This window comes from Myotis davidii, unplaced genomic scaffold (assembly GCF_000327345.1).
Source record: "Myotis davidii unplaced genomic scaffold, ASM32734v1 scaffold705, whole genome shotgun sequence".
In the NCBI taxonomy this organism is placed as follows: domain Eukaryota; kingdom Metazoa; phylum Chordata; class Mammalia; order Chiroptera; family Vespertilionidae; genus Myotis; species Myotis davidii.
The window spans coordinates 24,459-37,668 of NW_006296405.1; the positions used below are offsets into that span (position 1 = coordinate 24,459).

The 13,210-nt window shown below is 41.9% G+C and overlaps 2 protein-coding genes across 2 annotated transcripts in view; one reads left to right on the top strand and one right to left on the bottom strand.

Annotated features, from left to right (window-relative positions):
- The first annotated feature begins 1,511 nt into the window (after positions 1–1,511).
- LOC102773563 (coatomer subunit gamma-2) lies at positions 1,512–4,905 on the top strand. The gene is made up of 4 exons (XM_006771365.2): positions 1,512–2,640; positions 3,355–3,493; positions 3,762–3,860; positions 4,335–4,905. Exons 1-4 carry the CDS (start codon positions 2,437–2,439, stop codon positions 4,463–4,465), a joined length of 573 nt encoding a protein of 190 aa, XP_006771428.1. The 5' UTR covers positions 1,512–2,436; the 3' UTR covers positions 4,466–4,905.
- A 354-nt stretch (positions 4,906–5,259) lies between these two features.
- Positions 5,260–13,210, bottom strand: part of MEST — a 10,793-nt gene continuing 2,842 nt past the window's right edge. The window contains exons 2-11 of the mRNA XM_006771364.2: positions 12,475–12,554; positions 11,980–12,057; positions 11,723–11,859; positions 11,514–11,572; positions 10,711–10,751; positions 10,137–10,207; positions 9,786–9,890; positions 8,405–8,481; positions 7,339–7,402; positions 5,260–6,172 (exon numbers count right to left, since the gene is read on the bottom strand). Coding sequence (XP_006771427.1) covers positions 6,055–6,172; positions 7,339–7,402; positions 8,405–8,481; positions 9,786–9,890; positions 10,137–10,207; positions 10,711–10,751; positions 11,514–11,572; positions 11,723–11,859; positions 11,980–12,057; positions 12,475–12,554 — 830 coding nt within the window. The 3' untranslated portion in view covers positions 5,260–6,054. The remainder of the gene's footprint in view (positions 6,173–7,338; positions 7,403–8,404; positions 8,482–9,785; positions 9,891–10,136; positions 10,208–10,710; positions 10,752–11,513; positions 11,573–11,722; positions 11,860–11,979; positions 12,058–12,474; positions 12,555–13,210) is intronic.

The window sequence follows — 13,210 nt, forward strand, 5'->3', positions numbered from 1 at the left end:
CCTAGTCCAGCCCTGACCTTCATGGACTGGTGCAGATCTGTCCCTTTTACACGCTTTCTGATTTTTGCCCCATGGACCACATCCTGTTCTTTAATTATTATTCCAACAAAGTTTTCTGGAACCTCCTTTTCTTATTTAGAAATAGTCTCCCCTCCAGTGGTTGAGACCTGGCAACTCCCTGCCATTTGCCACATCGCAGGTTCTGTACCCCCGCCTAATTCACACCCCTCCCCTTAGCTTCCAGCACCCATCTCTTCTACACGGCAGTGCTCTTTCCATACCAGTCTCCTCAGTGGTCCTCTCATCTCAGCCAGTTCTCACAAGAAAAGCCTCATCTCTGAGGACAGTTTCAATGTAGACCTTCAGGAGGTCCTTCTCTTACTCCCATCATCTGCCTGGCTTTGTTTGTGTGGCCAAGGGTTCGAGTTGTTCTCTTGCCACGGAAAGGTGCCTTCCCACCCCCTTCTCCTCATCACCCAGTGTCAGTCATCCTTTCTAGCAATATTGACAGATTGCTACCAATGGTTTTTACTGGATTTCACCTTAGATTCCCTGTGACCTCTCATTGTATCAACAAAATCATTTCATTAAAAATTTGCCACTCGAGTTTCAGGAACATCTCTACTGATAGCATTCCTATTTGCTTCCTTATTCAGTGCCTCCTCATCCCTTACTTACACATAGCATCTTCTGTCTTTACTTGTACATAAAATTCAACCAGTTTGCCAAAGCTGTGATCTACCGTTGTTCCTGCTTATTTCCTTATTTCTCTTCCTCATTTGTCTGTATCCTCCCTGCTTAATTGAAACCAAACAGGGGTTCATATGATCTTGTATTACTGATGTCTATCCTGCTTCTCCATTCTTTTCTTTAACGTATTTTTATTGATTTCAGAGAGAGAGGGAGAGGGAGAGATAGAAATAACACTGATGAGAGAGAATCATTGGTCAGGGCATGTGCCCTAAGAATCGAACTGTGACCTCCTGGTTCATAAGCCGGTGCTCAACCACTGAGCCACAACAGGTTGGGCCTGCCTCTCCATTCTTATTGGATCTTTACCTTTGTCCCTACCATAATCCCCTCTCTCTCCTTTCATTGTTTTAAATACCTCAACTGACCCAATCCAGGTTTGTGTTAACTTCCACCTGTTTCTTTCTTCTTCCTGCTTCCTTGGCAGTAAATTCTAGCTTAATATAACCACGATCATTCTTCCATCAACCTCCTATTGTATTAAAATAGATTCTGTAGCCCTAGCCGGTTTGGCTCAGTGGATAAGAGTGTCAACCTGTAGACCGAAGGGTCCTGGGTTCGACCCAGGTCAAGGGCATGTACCTTGATTTGTAGGCTCCCCCCTGGCCTGAGTTCTGGTCAGGGTTCATGCAAGAGGCAACCAATCAATGTGTTTCTCTCACATTGGTGTTTCTGTCTTGCCCTGTCTCTTCCACTCTCCCTAAAAATCAATGGGGAAAAATATCCTCAGGTGAGGATTAACAACAAAAAATTGATTCTGTAGTCTTGAAAGGTAAACTCTTTCTATATGGGTCAACTCACTACCATCATTTTCAATGTATTCTACTAAATTCGTTTGTTCTCTGAATTCAGACCTATTCTTCATAGGACTGCCTCAGCTCACTAGAGCCTATTGGAAAATATCTAGTCTCCTAGGTATTTCAAATATATTCCTAAACAGTCTCTCTTCTCAGCACCTGTTCATTAGCGTATCTCTTACTATTTCCATCCACCCTTGGCCTTCCTGGCCTCTGCCCTTTAGCTCATGTGCCTTGCTCTGCTCACTGAAGCTCTTTCACATCTCTTGAGATCCAATTAATTCACCCATACTTAATCCCCTCCTTCAGGCAGTTCAGAAAGGCCACTTTTCATGAAGTTCACTTCCCAAAAATGTGCCCCTACCTCCATTTCTTATTACTTCCACCAGTTATCTCAAAACATATTAATTACCCACTTGCTTTTGCATTTAAGACACTGACTTTACCAATACTAGCACGTCCTTGCTGACCTATTCACTGCAGGTTGAAAGTTGACAATAAAGCAAGTTCATTCTGGTGATCTGTGGACCCACAATCTAAAAATAGTATTATCTGTTGATATTTAGACTATTGTGCTTTGTGCTAATGATCAGTGTGCTTTTTACTATCCATATCTTTGCTTTGTCAGCTGCTAAAGTCGTGGTTCTCACATTTTCCACATGTAGTCCCCTTTGACAGGCATGGCAGAAACCTCCCAAAGTAGCTCCCCGGCTGCTTTCTTTATACTAATACAGAAGTAGAGCTTTGCCAATGTCGTCATTTTTGTGCTATTCTAACCCACGGTGGGGAATGGATTTTAAAATTATACTTTGTGAGGCTGCCTTTTAACCAGCACACAGGCTGCTTTCGAGAACTTCTACCCTGGAAACAGTGGTGTGAGCTTCCCTGGATGATACAGAACAGTGCCAAGTGCAGATGTGCTCCCTCCGCTACGAGGGGAACTTTGTGCTTGCGCTGCCCCCTGACACTGGCCTGCCTGCTCTTTTCTCCTCCAGTTGCCGGCACGTTTAGCTGCACCATGAAGTTTACTGTCCGGGACTGTGACCCTGACACTGGGGTTCCAGCTGAGGAGGGGTATGACGATGAGTACGTGGTGAGTGTCCCCTGCCCAGAGACACCTGGACACCCTTGCACACTGACTTCTGCCTGAAGAGGACATTTTTCTAGGAATATCTGACATGAACCTAAGAGGTTTTATTTCCTTACAACTGTGTAGGCCAGGACTAACCCTCCTCTGCGGTGGGAGTGTGTCGTGCCTAAGGGAAGCGAGACTGACCACTTCCTGATTAAAACAACTCACCCTTTTCTATGTCTTTATATTAGGGGTAATTACAAGATGAAAATAAGTACATGATTTTCTTCGAGATCAATGAGCTTTATTTAAAGTGTTGGGTTTGTTTTGTTGAGCAGCTTTTAATTTGCTTATAATTTAGCTACGTCAAGGACTGAATAACTTCATAGAATGCAGGCAAAACGTGAAGAAATATCAACCTGTTAGTGAATGCTAAGTGCAGAAGGCCCTGGATGGCTTGAACTTGATGGTTAGGTGTGGCCACGTGACGGCTTTGTACCTCAAGGGTGTAGATGTTGATCTGAATATAGCTTGGCCATTTTCTTGCTTTTCTTTGCTAAGGCCTACATCATTAGACTTATCCAGACTACAGGACTGAACTAGTTTGGTGATAGTTTTTCCTAGGCTCCTGCAAAGGATGTATCTCAGAATGATAAAACCTTTTCCCTTAGCCCCTCCCACTTTGTCCTGTACTGAAAGGACTGTCACTTACTGAGCCCTGCCTGTGCCCACTAGCTGGAAGATCTTGAGGTGACTGTGTCTGACCACATTCAGAAAGTTCTGAAGCCCAACTTTGCTGCTGCCTGGGAAGAAGTAGGAGATACTTTTGAGAAGCAGGAGACTTTTGCCCTCAGTTCTACCAAAACTCTTCAAGGTGAGAACAGTTTGCTCTCAATGTATTGCCTGACAGCAGTGTAAAACCTAAAGGAATATGTATCATTCCAGAACACTTTGGTTTAATGCTGCATAAACTAAGTCACCTGAAAGGCCAGGACCCTGTCATCTAATTGAGTCAGCCACTTCCCAGTCCAGTGGCCTCCACCCACACGCCACCCTCCAGCCCCAGCGCCCAGCACGTAGTGGTGCAGAGGCGGCCCCGTGCTGACCTTTCTGACACTGTTGCATCAATCTTGTCAACACAGAAGCTGTCAACAACATCATTACGTTTCTGGGCATGCAGCCATGTGAAAGGTCAGAGAAAGTCCCCGAGAACAAGAATTCCCATTCCCTCTACCTGGCAGGTAAGGAATTTTAGCGGATTTCCCCTTTATTTTGTGGCAGAGTTTAATAGGAAGGGCTATGCATGGGCATTTCATGCCCTGCCACTGTCCCATTGTATGCATTACCATGTGGAGCCCTGTCACAGTGAGCAGTTTGTCTTAGCTGTTTAATTTGCATGTTGTGCTTTGTTTGTTCTTTAAAGATGTATATTTGGCCTAAAACACTTACTTAAATCTCTCCCACGGATACTAGTGCCACTACCTCCCCCATTTGAGTACTCGAACCCAGTATTCTTGAGTACCTTCTATGTACCTGGTATCATGGGAATATAAAAGGTTATTTCAAATTTGTATGTACGAAGCAGCTCCTACCATAAACACAGATCTCTAGAAAAGCTCAACTAAAATAATAGAAAGGAAATGCAAGCAGAGAATGATAAATTTCACTAGTCAGAGTTTGAGTTCTCAATATGGTTTTCCTCACTTTGTTCTCAGGTGTATACAGAGGTGGCTATGATTTATTGGTGAGGGCCAAGCTGGCCTTAGCGGATGGAGTGACCATGCAGGTGACTGTCAGAAGCAGAGAGGAAACACCTGTGGACGTTATCTTGGCTTCTGTTGGATAAGTTTTTACTGGGCAAGATGAAGCTGATGTACTTCACTGTCAGTGGGCTTTTAGGCTAGTGGCATGATTTTCCCAGAATCCCGCTTTTAAAGATTAATGATTCTGGAGAAGCAAATTAAATGTTTGGCCCTGAGCCAGCAGATCAAGCAAACGTCTGTCTTTGTGCATGTCTTTTTTTTTTTTTGTCTTTTTTCCTTTTTGTTCCATTGGTCGACTTTGGTGTGATAGTACAGCTTTGGGTGAACATGTAAAGCAAATACTATCCTATACCCCAGCTGCTCAACTTCATTATATTCTTTACTGTAATGTGTCTGAAAGCTCCTGGCAATGTTGGAAAACTTTATCCCGGAGGGGTGGTGGGGAGGGGAAGGCAGAGTCCACTTTTGTCAAAATTCATTTTATTAATAGAAAATAAACACTTAATTCCACTTTCAATTGTTATACTTGAGGTTGCTAATTTTTAAAAAAAGAATTTAAAATAATCACCTAATCCTACTGTGACTAAAACAATGAAACTGTGACTTTAAAAAAAGTATTCAGCACCTTTTGCTCACAGGCCTTTCAGAATTTGTTCTTAAAGTTTCTGGAACTTTCCTGTCTGTAACGTACAGGAATGGCAGAGCTACATGAGGAAGCTTCTCTGGCACAACCAGTGAGAAGTAAGCACTCGTAACAAAAGGAATCCGTGTGCACTCGGTGTGGGCACTGGGACTGCACAACGCTCCCCTCCCCTCCCCGTTAGCGCAGGAGGGATGTGCTTCGAAGCAATGAGGTATGAAGAAGCAGACTGTTATTCGCTGTTAGAACTGCGTCTTTCCAGCCAATAACAGTAAATCTCTGGCACAGATGCGGTTGGTCTTTGATGTCCTATGACTTGTAGGAAATTTTTTTAAGTTTGGATTTAGTTCAATTTATACAGAAGTCAAATATGTTTAATAAGGTTCACTACTCTGCCAGAGTGAGTGTCTGCTGGTGTAGTACCCTTCTAAAATAGATATAACACGTGTCAGTAAATCACAGTCTTAAAGTACACTTAGAATACTGCATTATGTAAAGCTGCATTATTTAAAGCAAAATCTATTTTAACAAAAAGCCTATAATTAGATGCAGCTGACGAAACTAAGCCAAAGTTATGACAGGGGAGACTTACTCTCTCCTGAAGCTGCTTAGGAAACAAAAAAAGCACGTGCCCTTAAAGCCACTCAAGGAGAGGGAAGCAGCCATCCTCTCCTCATTCTTTACTACAAGATTCCAATTGGGGCCGAGCCAAAAATTACACTTCTAAGTATTTCAGAAAAGTCTCTGTGTATCTGCATCCGCGAGCAGCAGTGCTCATCAGACGTTCCTAATAACACAAAGGCAAGTCCATACACGTGATCAGATGTCAGAGGAATGGGAGGTGGACTCTCAGGTCACCCTTATAGAGCCTCTACTGGCTTGTCCTATATGCTGTTCACCATGTGAGTCAGGTGGACCTTTGTGAGAGAAGTGTTTGGTGGCCAGGACCTCTTTGGGGCATTGCTTTCTAAATGGAATACACAACAGATAAGGGAGTAGGGGGAGTAATACAGGGAAGCTACTCTTTCCAGCTCAGAAGGAGTTGATGAAGCCCATATATGCATTCAAGAAGCCCATGGGATCCTCTAGCTGTGGGTAGTGGCTAATGTGGTCATCCAGAATCGACACTGTGGACCGCGGCAGCGTTTTCCTAGTGGAAGAGAACAGCATGTAGGTGAACTTGAGGCTGGAGGGAGGGGGAGGGAGGTAAGCCAGTGGGCAGCCCTAGTAAATGTCCCTGCGGACATACCACACTGGAAGGAACCAACAAAGAGCTTATTCAGCTTCTATTTTGGAATTGTGTCTTAGGCAGGTAAGCTTGCCAATTCCATTTATGACATATACAGACTAGGTTTTACATGTTCATAATCCAACAGACAACTTAAAAATAAAACACTTGCAATACATGTCAAAGCAGGGTGACTTCGAGCTCCTTAGAGAAGCGTGAGGCATCAAATAAGTGGACCACTGTCCAGGTAAGGATAACAAAAGACCTTCCTTAACCGCAAGAGGAGATGACAGAGGGTATTTTGTTGAAAATTAAATGCAAGCTATTTACTACTGGATCATTTCTACTAGGCCATATGAAGGATGGAACATTCTTATGGAACAAAATCAGTCAAGATTTCATATTCCAACCTTCTGAGTAAGTACCTAGAGCAGTGATGGCGAACCTATGACATGCATGTCAGAGGTGACATGCGAACTCATTTTTTTGGTTGATTTTTCTTTTCTTTGTTAAATGGCATTTAAATATATAAAATAAATATCAAAAATATAAGTCTTTGTTTTACTATGGTTGCAAATACCAAAAAATTTCTATATATGACACGGCATCAGAGTTAAGTTAGGGTTTTTCAAAATGCTGACACACCAAGCTCAAAAGGTTTGCCATCACTAACCTAGAAAAAATGACAACCAGTGACGAGGCACTATTCCTGTGAGCTCCTCTCCATCTCCCTGCAGATGCCCAGCTGAAGCTTTGCAATGAGACTACAGCAAACATTTTTTATCAACTTTACGCAGTTCCATTCCTTAGTTCACATGATAGCGTTTTCTTACCTGTCCACCTAGGAATATGTAGAATATGTATATATACAGTAAAAACAGGTGTGTAATTCAAGAGAATGTATAACAACTATACATACATATATATATGTATAACTCAAGAGAATGTATAACCATTTCCTGACTTTTTGTGAGAATAAGATTCCTCAGCTCATCCTTTATCATACGTTTCCTGGATGCACAGCCACTGAGGCCAGAGCACTGTCGGGAGGAGGAACTAACAATACGAAGCCCCTGAGGGAGGCTCACCTGTACAGCTCCAAAAACTCCGGATAGGGATGCACCGGGTCAAAGGGCCCGTAGATAAAATGAACTGGGAAAGAGAAAAGGAACTCATTACTAACAGCTTGCACATCTGTTCTCCCCCAGACCAAAATTACCCCTCCAGAACAAATTTTCGTTAAAAAAATTATGATAAAAATCTAGCTGCTTTCAATAAGTAGGTTATAAGAAATTTCTGGAGATAAGCTGACAACTGAGTCCATTTGGGACATTTTCTCTGTACACAGCCGGCCATTCAGCCCTGAGCAGCATTCTCTCCCCCTAACTCCAGGATATTGTCATTCTTAAAGTCTCTCTCTTAGCAATAAATGACCCCTGACATTTGAAATCCACCGGTTTTTGAACACTGTTTTTATATGTGAGACACAGCACTGACTTTTTTTCTTTTTAAATGTGTAAGTATTAAGAGGTGAATGAGCAGAACCACCTATAGGCTCTTGATTAGTAATTCAAACAGCCTTCTGTCCCAGAATTCAGCATTTAATGTGATAGTCACTGGCAATGCACAGCAGGAAACCAATCTAACTCCCACTCCAGGCCGTGCTATAGTAGTTACCTTAGCAATAGTATCTCAGTGCTTTATATATTTCACTCTACACCATGGCACCGATGTTCCACATGTTGGAGAGGGTCACCAGATTAAATAAAGCATGACCAGCTGCATTTCAGATAATGATTTTTTTGAATATATTTTTATTGATTTCAGAGAGGAAGAGAGCAACATCAATGATGAGAATCATTGATTGGCTGCCTTCTGTACGCCCCCTACTGGAGACCGAGCCTGCAACCCAGGCATGTGCCCTGAAAGGTCAACACTCAACCACTGAGTCATACTGGCTGGGCTGATTTTTTTTTTCCATATCAGTATGTCTCATGTATTGCACAGCACATACTTTTCCTTAAAAAAAAAGGACTTGTTTATCTGCAATTCAAATTTAGTTTTGTGTATTTTATTTTTATTTGCTAAATCAGGCAATTAGTTTAACCCTAGTCCCTCAGTTTTCCTATCAAGATGTAATATAGAAATACTCACTGGGAATAGTTACAGAGGCAAGAGCTCCCACCCAGCGTCTTCTAAACTTCTTCCTCTGGTTAATGTACTGTAAGAGACTATAGGACAGGTGAATTAGCAGGAGAACAAGAAACATTTATGGTTAGAGGGCTGCAAAGGCCTGACATGAGCCTCAAGGAACCCAGTATGTGTTTTAATCCAGGAGCAATTTGGCACGTCTGGGATTAGCCAGCTGAATTTACTCACTTCTGTTAACCTCTACAGTTAACCTCCATGTAGCTGCAGCAGTCATCATGCCTACAACCAATGTAAGAATTAATGTTTCTTAGTGTTCGTCAAACAGGAAATGGGATGTAGGAAGGCTGGGAGTTAGCTTGGGTTATGTGTAATGAAAGTCCAGCTTCAGATGGTGCCTCTACCACTAATTAGTTCTGTAACTCAAAGGTCTAACACACATCTTTTGACCCATTTCCTCCTCTTTAAAAATAAGAGAACTGAACTACACGATCGCTAAATTGACATCTACTTCTAATGTTCTAAGTGTAGAAGTTCCTAAGCACAAAGTTTCATTCTCTACATTTCATCTGACCACAGATAAAATGGAGAATTTCTCCTACAATGACAAGCTGCCATAGCCACATTTTAGAACTCAAATTCATATATTCTTGTTATTCTGCCTAGAAACTCCAGGAATTATTTCTAACAGGTGATAGTTGAGTTTCGTAAGTGGTTTTTACATTTTGGAGAAGTATATTGGAATTTTAAAAGAGGGTTTTGTTTTGCAATTTTTTATAGTAAAACAAATCTTTGGGATCCCATTGGGGTAGGAGGGAAGAATGGCTCTCTCTCCCTCACAATTCCCAGCACAGCCATCAGTTAAAGCCATGGAAGCTACACTGACCTAGCTGGTCAAAGGACAGCCTTATCTCGAGTAGTTATGGGCATCACCACCTCTAGCCCCTCCGTGAAAGCAGTATCTGAACCAAGGCGTGGGAAGTCTTGGTACAAGACAACGAAATCTCCCTCCAGTCCCTGTTGCTACAGAAAAGATGTGAAAAAGGAAGAGACTGGTACTCGGAGGAAGGCACGAAATGCCTGTCATAACTGTGATTAGACATGTGGAAGCATTTAATATTAACAAAATGTCCGAAGAAGGATTTGCCAAAGCCAATCAGCAATTACAACTGAATCAGTGTGCCACATTGCTTCGCCTCAGGGCTCACCCTATGATGGATTTCTTTCCTCAGAGAGAGTACAGAGCATGACTGTTTTGGGTGCACCTCATAAGTCATAACCAACCTTCTTCTGAGACAGTACAGCCAGCCAAGAACAAAACAAGCAATCCCACATATTCCCCAAAAAAAGCCTCTTGGGAAGCCAAAGCAGAAGGGTTATTTCTTACCTGTCGACAATTAAGTTCCCATCATTGTGGCGTATCGTTGCCCACATGTCCCACAGCTCATTCTCTGAGGGTCGGGTGTATGGCCCAAAGACAGGGGGGACAAGACTGAATCAAAAAAAAAAAAAAAACAGAAAGATAAGTGTAAGAAGAATTCAGAATGTCAAATATGATTGGAACCTCAAAACCATGTAGTCTGACCCTTAACTGATTTATGAATTCCTTCTATTCCTTCCCTGGCAAGTGACCAACACCTTTGCTTTAAAATATCAAACCCTAGGATTTGGCCCAGAATTTTAATGGCAGCAGCTTTGTTCCCAAGCTGCAGGAAATCAGTCTTTGACAATGACTTACCCTCGAGAGAATACAAAGAAGTTCAGCATTCGTGTGAGGATGGGTGACAGCAGGCCTCCATCTTTGAGAATCTATAGGTAAGTAAGTAAAAATCAAGAATCCAGAGAGAGAGAGAGAACACAATCAGGACAAAGGGTTTTATACTAAGAACTTAAAAAAAAAAAGACTTTAGCCAAATCTCCTACTGAAAGGCTTGGCCATTGGCTTTTAGTTTTTTGTTTTGCCAACCCACATTCTAATTCCCACAAACTGCTTCTAATTCCCTTTAAGATTCCATTTCTGCACGTCACTAAATCCCTAAGACGTTTGATATCTTCAACTTCAGACTGAGGTCCCAATTTGTCAACCATCATGCTGATGACACAAATCTTTGAGATACTGTATTTCTCCAAATACCTTTGATCTCTAATTCTCATCTTTTCATAAGAAGGGAAAAACTAACTTCTAATGTAAACTGATGAGAAGGATTTTATCTGCGGCCTTTTACAAGAGAAATGGCCCTTACGAAGGTCCCAGCATTGTTTATATTAGTATCAATCTAAAGAGCTACGATCTAGTCAGTGGAGGAGCCAACCTTATGGAGCAGGAGCGGGTGGTGAGTCTCGGGAAATATACCTGCAGGAAAAGAAGAGACTTATGTTAGTCATTTTCCAGCAACTTTAAGGCAAACATCGGTCCCTTATTGGAGACTATCTACCCTACTCACTGTCACCTTTGGGGCCTTCACTGCTAAAACACTAATTATAAATAAATTAGTATTGTCATCCTAATTCCTTCCCCATGGAATTCTAGGTTTAACAGGTCAAAGAAAGTATATCCCACTGGGATTACTTTCAGATTGTAAAGGTAGAGAAATGGGGAAAATGATGTACACGGTCGTCCATACTGCTGACGACGAGGCCTGACTCCCCTTGTGTTTCTCCCCAGGCCTCAGAACACAGTGTTGTTCATGACTGAGGCAGAAAAAGAAACCAGGGATTCTTCAGGAAGTGTGGGTCCTTAAAACACACACACATCTAGGCCCTGGCGGAGTAGCTCAGTTGGTTAGAACGTCATCTCTGTACGCCATTGGGTCACATACAAGAATCAACCAATGAATGCATAAATGAGTGAAACAACAAATTAATGTTTCTGTCAAATCAATTTTTTAAAAAAGCACATATTACAACACAGCTTTTTATTAACTGAAATATATATATTAAACATTATTTTGAGAAAGGGTCATTATATCTCATCAGACCACCAAAGTGATTTATGGCGTAAAAGTAAAGACCCCCTCGTTAAACTGTTTGCAATAATACCATCCGAGTGCCATTTAGTGTCACTGATATCAAAATGTGGCCCTCATCCCCTTCCGCCCACTGCCCAGGCAATTACCTCCATTGGACAGACAGAGACTCTTTATGGTCAGCCGACCAGAGCGATTCTGCTTGAACCTAGAAACAGGAGGCAGATGCATCTGAGTGAGTGGGCAAGCGCCAACACACCGTCTGAAGACAAACTTCCGAAAGGCAAAAGGGCCAGAAAGACCCCAGGAACAATGGACTTTCCCCGGCATCTTAAATGAGTGACACGGCTTCACTGACCTATAGAGAAGCTCCTGAGCCACGATGTCTCCGTAATCATGAGACAGAAGGTTGACCCTGCGGTTCTGAAGCCCCAGGTGCTGCAAAAGCGCCTCCACGATGCTGGCCTGCTCGAAGATGGAGTAGTGGTGCGGTCTCTAGGGGAAGGAAGCCCAGACACACGGGAGGAAGTCATGAGTGCCGATCTGTCTGCCGGCCTGACCCCTCCATCGCACCCGCCGGTCCCTCAACCCTGGTCCCATCCAGAAGCTGCTTACCGGTTTGTCGCTGAAGCCAAAGCCTAAGAAATCGAGGGCAATCACTCGATGGAACCGATGCGTGAGACCTTCCCAGATCTACGAGAAAGAAAGGAATGATTTGGTCTCTGATCCTGCCCCTCCCCTCCAACCTACAACAGCGAAAGGGTTTCATCTCTTTCTCAGTTTAACAAACAGACTTCAGTAAAGGGAAACCCCACATGAAACCACCATAGGCCCGCAGATGATCCTCTTACAAAGTGTTTTATTCCTAATAATCAATCTCTATTGAGGGAGGCACTCCAGCATTTTTAACTTGGGGATGAGCCCTCCCAGATTGCCAAACGGTTTTTTACTCCCTTTTCATTTACTCCCAGTAAATGAAAAATAGTTCTACATTTAATCCTATCTTATTAAGCAATTCAAATATGCAAGAGCCTTTCAGTGCTGGTAACAAAATCCTTGATTTTGGACTTTTAAAGACGTAGTGGGACCTAGAAAGTCTGATTTCCTTACCTTGTACCAATCATAGCTGGATGTGGGAAAGCCATGTAGAAGCACGACTATCTCAGGACTCCCGACCACGCCGAAAGAGTCTGGGAAGAAGGAGAGACATGGGTCAGGCCAACTCCCTATAAAGATAACCTTGAAGATAATAAAATCTACGCAATGTGATAGAAAGGACAAGAAATCCTGTCCAAGTTAATTAATTTTTAAAATAGAGTTCTTTTTAAAATGCAAGCTTATCGCTTTAGGTAGAAATAGGCATTTGATTTTTCGAAATCTTAACTATTTAAAAAATATAAATATTAAGATATTTTTATATTAAAAATATTTTAAAAATATAAATAGGACACTTTATATGAAAATACTTAAAGGGAATCTGCTTAATTTCACCAATATTTTTTAAGTATTTCTCCCATTATTGTGTATTATGTAAATTGCTTTTCACATTAAAAAGTAAACTTTCACAGTTAAGCATATATGATCACAATATATTAACTACAGATTCTTTGTACCCTATCATATCACTATCATTAATTTCCTTTGTAATCCTAATATATATATATATATTTTTTTTTTTAAACATTAAAACAAAACAAATATATATATATATATATTAAACATTATTTTGAGAAAGGGTCATTATATCTCATCAGACCACCAAAGTGATTTATGGCGTAAAAGTAAAGACCCCCTCGTTCAACTGTTTGCAATAATACCATCCGAGTGCCATTTAGTGTCACTGATA

Excerpts from the sequence above, each read along its gene's own strand:
- LOC102773563 (XM_006771365.2), top strand. The coding sequence starts at position 2,437 with ATGATACAGAACAGTGCCAAGTGCAGATGTGCTCCCTCCGCTACGAGG. Across the intron at positions 3,494-3,761 it reads TTCTACCAAAACTCTTCAAG|AAGCTGTCAACAACATCATT; the intron begins GTGAGAACAGTT and ends TTGTCAACACAG. Across the intron at positions 3,861-4,334 it reads CCATTCCCTCTACCTGGCAG|GTGTATACAGAGGTGGCTAT; the intron begins GTAAGGAATTTT and ends CTTTGTTCTCAG.